Source organism: Salvelinus fontinalis, chromosome 21 (genome assembly GCF_029448725.1).
Source record: "Salvelinus fontinalis isolate EN_2023a chromosome 21, ASM2944872v1, whole genome shotgun sequence".
Taxonomy (NCBI): domain Eukaryota; kingdom Metazoa; phylum Chordata; class Actinopteri; order Salmoniformes; family Salmonidae; genus Salvelinus; species Salvelinus fontinalis.
In genome coordinates, this window is record NC_074685.1 from 39,142,969 (window position 1) to 39,152,736 (window position 9,768).

At 49.0% G+C, this 9,768-nt stretch overlaps 1 protein-coding gene across 1 annotated transcript in view; it reads right to left on the reverse strand.

Moving 5' to 3' along the window:
• Positions 1-9,150, reverse strand: part of LOC129818869 (inactive tyrosine-protein kinase PRAG1-like) — a 36,375-nt gene extending 27,225 nt beyond the window's left edge. The window contains exons 1-3 of the mRNA XM_055875154.1: positions 8,723-9,150; positions 4,345-4,727; positions 273-2,074 (exon numbers count right to left, since the gene is read on the reverse strand). Coding sequence (XP_055731129.1) covers positions 273-2,074; positions 4,345-4,611 — 2,069 coding nt within the window. The 5' untranslated portion in view covers positions 4,612-4,727; positions 8,723-9,150. The remainder of the gene's footprint in view (positions 1-272; positions 2,075-4,344; positions 4,728-8,722) is intronic.
• Between the last annotated feature and the right edge of the window lie 618 nt (positions 9,151-9,768).

Sequence of the window (9,768 nt, forward strand, 5' to 3'; positions counted from 1 at the left end):
CAAAGACGAGCCATGGCCTTTTGCTCTTTCAGACTCGCCGTCATTCATTCCACACTCTCAGGAACACCATCCATACCTCAATGCTCAGTGTGAGGGAAATAATCCAGGTACCGTACATGACAAAAGAGTGACTCAACGACAAAGATCAGTACTTAGAAGTTACTTCACTACAGTACAATGACTGCTCTTCATTCGACCCTCTCAGGAATGCCATCCATAGGCCATAGCTCATAGAGTGTGTAAAAACAAAAGTACCAGGCCTAGTTTCTTACCTGTGGTGTTTCTTAGGCGGAGGGGGTGGAGGAGTGGGGCCCTGGCTTGAACTCTTCCCCTCTGCTGAGAGCTGCACCGTGCTGGAGACGGACGATGGAGTCAACGGCTGCGTTTTGGCCAACATGCTCCTGCTATGTTTGCCCACCTCTACGCTGCTGCCGCTGCAGCCTGCCTGCTTCAGTTTCTGACTGGCACCATTGTTGGCCACGGTGCCTGGCAGGGTCTGGGTGCTGCCCTGCAACCCCCCAGCGGGTCTCCAATCCCTGGCCTCCCTCCAGACAGCCGCCCCATTGATGAGCACCATCACCCTGTTCCGAGAGGAACTCTCCTGGGCATGGCCCTCCTCCCCCTCCTCCTCCTCCTCGATCCGGCCCTCCCAGTTCCAGGCGGTGGTGTGGAGCTTGTGCCTCCGGGCCTCCGATGAGGCTGAGTTGTGGGGCTCCATCTGGTGCGTCACCTGCACCTGGATATCGCTCTCCCTGGGGGATAGAGACAGAGCCTGGATTCCCTGGATGCTGAGCTCAGGGAGAGGGACTGGGGAGAGACTAGAGGTCCCGAGGAGTGGTTTGGGGGAACGGTTGTTCCTCTTGGGGGGGATAGGGGGGCTGTTCTGGGGCTTGGGCTGGAGGGAGGCAGGGGAGGCTGGGGATGATGTGGAGGATGTCTCTGTGACAGAGGAGCTAGAGGGCCACTTGAAGGCTGGACTCCCAGGGTTGCTGAGGGCCGTGGGGCTGAAATGTGGCCACTGGGTGCTGACGGCTGAGTCCGGGCTGCTCAGGTAGAAGGTCCGGTTGTTCTCCTCAGTATGGGCGGCCATGACAGTTATCTTTGCCCTATGGTTCTGACCCTCTCCTGTGAGCTCCAGCTCCGAGCATTGCTTTTGGGCCTGGGGGGGGTTGGGCTTCCCGTTCCCCCCAGCGCTCTGAGGCCTCCTCTTCCTCTTGGTGCTCTCAGCATAGATGGGCTCTGACGACATCGTCTGTCCCTCTGAGGGAGGGCTGGCTGAGAGGCTCTGAGGTGTGGGACTATCTGGCCCCAGCAGTCTGAAGCCATCAGGTCCTGTGAGGGAGTCTGTGCTGCTGCGGTAGGAGCAGGAGTCTGACAGAGACAGGCTGGAGACAGGCTCAGAGAGAAAGGAGTTGGTTCTGCCACCTCCACAGGGTTGGAAGTTGGGCACTAGTAGACCCGGAGAGGCCCCTGAGCCCATGGTGGTTAAGGCTGGGACGAAATAAGTGCTGGACGAGTCTGCGGTACCAGACGTGAGCCCGTTACTTGGGGCGGCTGTGGCGGTGATCAGACCGTTACCAATGCCGTTACCGGCTGTTGTGGTTGCCGTGGCGATGATGTTGATAGCAATCCCCAAAGGTGCTTGTACATCCTGGACGACCTGGACTTTGGAAGACCCCCTAGTGTCGACACCATTCCCATTGTAAGTGCTCTTGGCGGTTTTGGTATTCTTGGTGATTTGTTGCCTGTAGGAGAATTCACCGTTGCTGTTCCCATTCTCCTTCAGACTGTGGGCACTATGAGGCCCCCGGCCGTGGCCATCCTCCTGGGTCACAAAGATACTGCTGATGATCATACTAGAGTCCTTCTGCAGGGCAGACGGGGACAGAGGGGACAGGGGGCTTAGAGGTCCAGGGGAGAAGCGGCTGCACGGGTAGTCCATCTTCCCAGGGGTTGTAGTACTGTGTAGTACTGCTTCTCTCAGGGCCTTGTTACAGCCGTTACTGTCTATGTAGATCGGGGACAGGTCCAACATCTTAAGGCTCAGTCTGTCCACTGGACTCTTCTGATTTTCCTGGTGACACATGGAGGGGAAACACAATTCATGGTTATAGAAAACATACAGTCATTATTGAATCACTTGAATTAAGTGACTCGGAAACCTATAGGTTTCTATTGTGTATTTATTATACACTGCTCAAAAAAATAAAGGGAACACTTAAACAACACAATGTAACTCCAAGTCAATCACACTTCTGTGAAATCAAACTGTCCACTTAGGAAGCAACACTGATTGACAATAAATTTCACATGCTGTTGTGCAAATGGAATAGACAACAGGTGGAAATTATAGGCAATTAGCGAGACACACCCAATAAAGGAGTGGTTCTGCAGGTGGTGACCACAGACCACTTCTCAGTTCCTATGCTTCCTGGCTGATGTTTTGGTCACTTTTGAATGCTGGCGGTGCTTTCACTCTAGTGGTAGCATGAGACGGAGTCTACAACCCACACAAGTGGCTCAGGTAGTGCAGCTCATCCAGGATGGCACATCAATGCGAGCTGTGGCAAGAAGGTTTGCTGTGTCTGTCAGCGTAGTGTCCAGAGCATGGAGGCGCTACCAGGAGACAGGCCAGTACATCAGGAGACGTGGAGGAGGCCGTAGGAGGGCAACAACCCAGCAGCAGGACCGCTACCTCCGCCTTTGTGCAAGAAGGAGCAGGAGGAGCACTGCCAGAGCCCTGCAAAATGACCTCCAGCAGGCCACAAATGTGCATGTGTCTGCTCAAACGGTCAGAAACAGACTCCATGAGGGTGGTATGAGGGCCCGACGTCCACAGGTGGGGGTTGTGCTTACAGCCCAACACCGTGCAGGACGTTTGGCATTTGCCAGAGAACACCAAGATTGGCAAATTCGCCTTCCTATGCTTCCTGGCTGATGTTTTGGTCACTTTTGAATGCTGGCGGTGCTTTCACTCTAGTGGTAGCATGAGACGGAGTCTACAACCCACACAAGTGGCTCAGGTAGTGCAGCTCATCCAGGATGGCACATCAATGCGAGCTGTGGCAAGAAGGTTTGCTGTGTCTGTCAGCGTAGTGTCCAGAGCATGGAGGCGCTACCAGGAGACAGGCCAGTACATCAGGAGACGTGGAGGAGGCCGTAGGAGGGCAACAACCCAGCAGCAGGACCGCTACCTCCGCCTTTGTGCAAGAAGGAGCAGGAGGAGCACTGCCAGAGCCCTGCAAAATGACCTCCAGCAGGCCACAAATGTGCATGTGTCTGCTCAAACGGTCAGAAACAGACTCCATGAGGGTGTTATGAGGGCCCGACGTCCACAGGTGGGGGTTGTGCTTACAGCCCAACACCGTGCAGGACGTTTGGCATTTGCCAGAGAACACCAAGATTGGCAAATTCGCCACTGGCGCCCTGTGCTCTTCACAGATGAAAGCAGGTTCACACTGAGCACATGTGACAGACGTGACAGTCTGGAGACGCCGTGGAGAACGTTCTGCTGCCTGCAACATCCTTCAACATGACCGGTTTGGCGGTGGGTCAGTCATGGTGTGGGGTGGCATTTCTTTGGGGGGCCGCACAGCCCTCCATGGGCTCGCCAGAGGTAGCCTGACTGCCATTAGGTACCGAGATGAGATCCTCAGACCCCTTGTGAGACCATATGCTGGTGCGGTTGGCCCTGGGTTCCTCCTAATGCAAGACAATGCTAGACCTCATGTGGCTGGAGTGTGTCAGCAGTTCCTGCAAGAGGAAGGCATTGATGCTATGGACTGGCCCGCCCGTTCCCCAGACCTGAATCCAATTGAGCACATCTGGGACATCATGTCTCGCTCCATCCACCAACGCCACGTTGCACCACAGACTGTCCAGGAGTTGGCGGATGCTTTAGTCCAGGTCTGGGAGGAGATCCCTCAGGAGACCATCCGCCACCTCATCAGGAGCATGCCCAGGCGTTGTAGGGAGGTCATACAGGCACGTGGAGGCCACACACACTACTGAGCCTTATTTTGACTTGTTTTATGGACATTACATCAAAGTTGGATCAGCCTGTATTGTGGTTTTCCACTTAAATTTTGAGTTTGACTCCAAATCCAGACCTCCATGGGTTGATAAATTTGATTTCCATTGATAATTTTTGTGTGATTTTGTTGTCAGCACATTCAACTATGTAAAGAAAAAAGTATTTAATAAGAATAGTTCATTCATTCATATCTAGGATGTGTTATTTTAGTGTTCCCTTTATTTTTTTGAGCAGTGTATATTGACATGGTTATTGCATAGGAAGGTGAAATGCATTGTCACCAATCTGTATTTGAGTTGGTGAGTTCTCACCTGCTCTATGTTCATGTTGACATCTGCCAGCATGTCGCTGGTGTCAGGGTGCATCATGGTAGGGCGGACAGCGATGGTGGGTTTCGAATAGAGCAAGGGCACGGTTACCCCCTGGCCATCCTCCTCCTCTCCACCCAGACTGGCCCTCAGGGCACCACAGGACACTATGAGGCCCCCGCTAGCACAGTGGGCGCTACGCGGGTGGAAGCAGTTCTTACACGATCCGGGTTTCCACACGTGTTCTGCAAACTCGCCGCAGGCTGACATGTTTGTCCGAAACAAACGGTTAGTGGTCGTCACTGATGGGTTGTGGAGGCAATGGAAAGATCCGACATGGTCGATTGGTACACCGAAGCCTGGTGTCACAAGATTGTACAGAACATCTGCAGAGAGGAAAGCAGAAATCAGATATTGATAGTGAACAGATTTTGTATTTACTGTGGCGATTCTCAGTACTCTTTGTCTGAACTTCAAGAGTTAATCAATAACCCTTTTAACCCAAAGGAATGCTATTGAGAGCATACATACAGTGCTTGAGCAGAGGTTCAGGGAGCTGAACATAACAGTGGAGGTTATGAAGATAAGGCATTGTTTAAACGCATTCCCTACAGCATACTTATTTTAACACCGACTGAATTAAGAAATAAATCTTCATTTCATATCAACGCAATGACTTCAACTGTTTAGGAACAGGCATTTGATAGTGGATCGTGGCGTTGCTCAATGCTCATGAGTCAGGATGAAAATACTTCACACCCACTGGTGAAAACCAAAAGGTGCAATCCTCTCCTCTCCTCTGACTAACAGAGTTGGCGTTATGTCTGGTGCGGGAATCACCGAGCTGTCCGTCTGCAGGATGAACTAGGATTGAAAGACTACAGTAAACACCTCGTGATCGTGTTGCTCGACAGTTAATAGGATATATTCCATCACGCCTATGACACGTCTATGACACCGTGGGAAGCTTACAAGTGTTCCCATCGATTCTAACCCATTACTTAGCTAGACCAGTCTCTGACTGTATGTCGGAGACCAGTCTCTAACTGTATGTGTGGTACCAGGGCCGGAATAGCAAAATGTGTAGAATAGCAGGAACATTTCTTAAAAATGGCTAAATGTTCTCTTAGCCTCATGGCAAAATATAAACAATAGGATGAGATGAGCTACAAAAACAGCATTTTCTCCCTGACCCATGGCAAAAAGCGTGTGGTACCAGAAAAGGTTTAAGCAATGACAGTGATCAACCTCTGTACCACTGGTTCCACACTAATGCTCCATTGATTCCAATCGATTCTAGCCCATTCATTTAGGTTAACTCCATCAAGTGTGTGACTGTGTGAGGTGCCAGTAAAAGTTGAAACAATGACAGGCTTTAAGCTCTTAGTGGTAAACTCAACAGGCCCCACCACTATCACTCCACTCCGGTGTTGTTTGTAACTTACGACGCTCTCAGCTTTGTCCTCGTTCCCAGGCCTCCTAAATGAGAGGATCCTACTTTCTGTTCAGCCCACATGACCCCCAGGAACATCAAGGCTTTTAGAATGCAGTCTCACGTTCTAGAACGTCCGAAACATCACAGAGGTCGGGAATGCCTTGAATGCGGAGAGGCGCAAGTCGCACCAGGGTGACTCTCACACCGCCACCCCAGCACCACTAACACCTCTCCCTGTGTAAGTCCTGTTAAAGACTGAAGGACGATGAGAAAATCCACACGACTAGGAGGTTCATTTGTCTTGTTTCTCCTGGGTGTCCTGCTGTCTCTTCACACAGAGCTAAATACCTAGAGACAAACCTTGGAAATGGTTCACAGTAGTACACACACGTATCCCCCACCCCCGAAATGAATTAGGAAAGCAATACAGATGACGTAGCGTAATAATACAAGAGATTACTCATCCAATATCAAACAACACCAGAAACTGGAGGATTTATGGTGGTGATATTATAGCTTGTGTTTCCCACGTAAATAATATCTAGGAACCAACTAATAGGCTAGACACAGGCTGTAGGAGGGGAGTTTGTTGAGATGCATGTTTACATATACAGTACAAACTGAATTCCTTTTGATGTTGTTTTTTTGACACAAGAACTGTCTGGAAAGCACCGGAAAGAGCACTGATTGTTGTTCCAACTCTTGTTCCAACAGCATGAGTTACAAACGTAGCCTGTATTCAAATGTGTGACCAATAGAGCGAATTGGCAATACAGACAAGACAGTGTGGTACACGGTCTACTTCTGAATCATCAACTAGCTCTCAGTCCCATGTCAGAATTAGACGTTCATCCAGGTTTCTCAAACGTCAACTTTCGAAGTTGTCACAAACGTTGTTGTCGCAAAAGTGTTTTTAAGGTTAAGTTTAGGCATTAGCTCTAAAATCTTAAGGTTAGGTATTAACTCTGAATGGATAAGGTTTGAGAGGCTTAAAACTAAAATCTCATAAACAACTTTCTATCGCTAGATTCGAACTTGCAGCCTTCGGAATCAGAGGAAAATGCGTACGCCCATCCACTATCCCCCGAGCAAAACCGAAACCTACTTGAAGGTAACAGTGCTCACTGTTGCCCCTAGGGGCCAGTTTTCACATCATCCCCTGACGTCCTCAGACATGGATGGACGTCCAATACCGACGTGTATTACGTGTGACCTGGCTGGAATCATACAGTCATAGCTGCTGTTCCATGTTCTCAACGGGGTATCTACCTGTCACCCAAAACAAAAACAAGAATGGACGTGGTAAAGAGTTTCATATGAGGGGGCTGTCCATTTCTTCAGCTCCATCAACTGTAGAAATGAACACAACCAAATAGTCAGCCAGATTCGGAGTGTATCTCTTTCTTCCTAGAAATTACACTATTCTACAGTATGTACTCCTGTAGGAGAACATCTATCAATGAGTATGGCTGGACAGTTAATACACAAATTCAAGTCTTTTTTATTTAATTTTTTATAAACACTTACCTGAAAGTGAAAATTCTCATATGGCTGTTAAGAATGTCAGAAGTCAAAAGGGAAAAAAATTAAAAAGCGATTGGCGGGTCTGGGTCAACTTTGTCCTTTCAGACTGAAAATAAAAAGCCATCTTTGTCCCTCTGTGTGTGTGTTGTGTGTGTGTGTTGTGTTGGGGCGGCAGCAGTCAGGACAGTTTGGCTTCCTGGCACTGTTCTGTTATTGCATGCTAGGCAGAGACAGCAGGGGGTGGGCTTCAGCAGAGAGGCAGCAGTAGTTAATCACACACACACACACACACACACACACACACACACACACACACACACACTGCATTATTTGCTCAGGGCTAGTGTGGTGCAGTGGGGAATGCAGTCTGTGTCAATGTTAGACTTGGTGGCAACACTCTTGACAGTCATAGTCAGATAAAGACAGAGGCAGAGCAGGGCTTTGTCAAGGACAGAACAGCTGAAAAAACTCTGATGAATTGGTTTACTTTTATACTTAGTCCATATCAAAAAAAGCTTATTTCATGTACTACTCGTGTCCAGTACAGTTGACCTGCATTTGGTAATCACGCTAGTGCCTTCACTTTCAAACTGAAAGCAGCTATGAGACAATTATAAAGACAAGTCTGATACTACAGTATGTAAACCTGTAATTCCATGCTGAAAATGCACTCACATGCATGCGCGCATACATCTAAGGGAAGAAGTTTTCCCGCATGGATCGATACTCTGCACATTCCACGACTGGTGTAATAAACGTAGCAAAAACGTTTTATTAACGAAATAGCGCCATACATTCTCAACTCGATCACGGACGAAATATGGAGTTATCGTGAGGATCTAGAGAACATTACGCGGTTTTACGAAGGCAAATAATAATGTGTATGAAGGCAAATAATGAGACTACCGCGCCTGTTTGAGCATCGATCCAGAATGTCCCATTCCTTGATTGAGGATTCGAACACTTCACTCTCATTAGATCTTTGGATTGTCGTATTCGAACTGCGACTTGAAGATTCCGGAGGGTATCATTCATTTTTCTGAAACAAGTAGTGTGCTTCTAGCCTCCTAGAGCACGTGCCTAGCTCCTGAATATCTATAGATGTTGACATGTTCATGCTCCTTGTCCTTTGCTCAGCCATGGTCATAAATAACGTTTCACTTTTAGAATCCGATTGCGCTCTGGACTATGAATGGTTTTCTACGCAGGGTCACCTGTGACATTCCTATTGAGGTTTCTTAGCCTGATTATAAACATGGAGCAAATAGCCTACTAAGCAGAGGGACAGCTATATGTTCAACCGAGAGACATTAAACAAACACTGGTTTGAATAAACATAGAGGTGTCATTTATTGGTCAGCGAGGTGCTATTCGGCTATCTGGCAAGAAAAACGCATGGCAGAGTCAAATGTTTTTGCTTACCTGCGGACTTGACTTGCCTGGCAACAGCAATTCGCGCCTTCCAAAACAATATAAAATAACTGGGTCCCCAAAACAAGGTGTTTCATTTATGTTATTTATCCCACGTCCGACAAAACCGACAGGTTCGTTGGGAAGCCTCGAGAAATGAAGCTTGGTGCGGAGTCCCAGCAGCTAGCTTTGATCCGTTGCTCTGGACTCGCAGCGAGGTGAACTGGTAGAGGAACGGGCGAATAGTGAGCTTGAAGCTCCCGCAGTGAGGGGCGGAACTCCCTAAACTATAGGCCTAATAACCTACACGCAGAGTCGCCGACTATAGTCTCGCCACATTCAAGTGGCTGTAAAGTGGTTTTCGGCTACTAGGCTCACTTTCTCTGCTCGCAACATATCGAGCCGATGGCTTTCCCAGAGGCAAGGGCATTTCGCTAGAATAGGTGACGCGCGTAATGTAATATAGTCTAATTGTTCATTTTACTTGTCAGCTGTCAGCTGTTATACAGCTGTTTTGCCCTATTTGTGAAGGGGCGTGAGAAATCAAATGAAATAAGGTATTTTCCTGGTCACCATATCTATAGGCCTGGCCGCCTGGGGGTGATGTTTATCACATGCGTCTAGCCTATGATAAACTGCATAATTATTATACTAGGAGGGTATGTGGGAGATTATCCAAAAGTAATTAAACACGCATTTTGGGCAGCTCCGGGGGTTGTTTAGAGTCCCCCCCGGTCCGGCTCTGACAGGCAGTGCCTTGCTTGGATGAGTGCCCCTCTCGCCCCCCGGAGCTCCTGCTTCTGTACGGAGAGAGAAAGCGAGAGAGACGGGAGGAGCCGTGTCGTGCCCCCCGCTGAGCCTCATTATGACCCGGGCCAAACTCGGCATGGTGGGTACCATTCAGTACCATCCCATTCGACAACTGAAAGGTGAAACATCACTGTCAGCGAAAAGTTTCGTCAAAACAACAGCCTGACGCGCGACAACGCACACTAGTCTCCACGCGCACGCTCGCGCTAACGCACACACATACACACAGTTGAGTTGACATGCCGCCC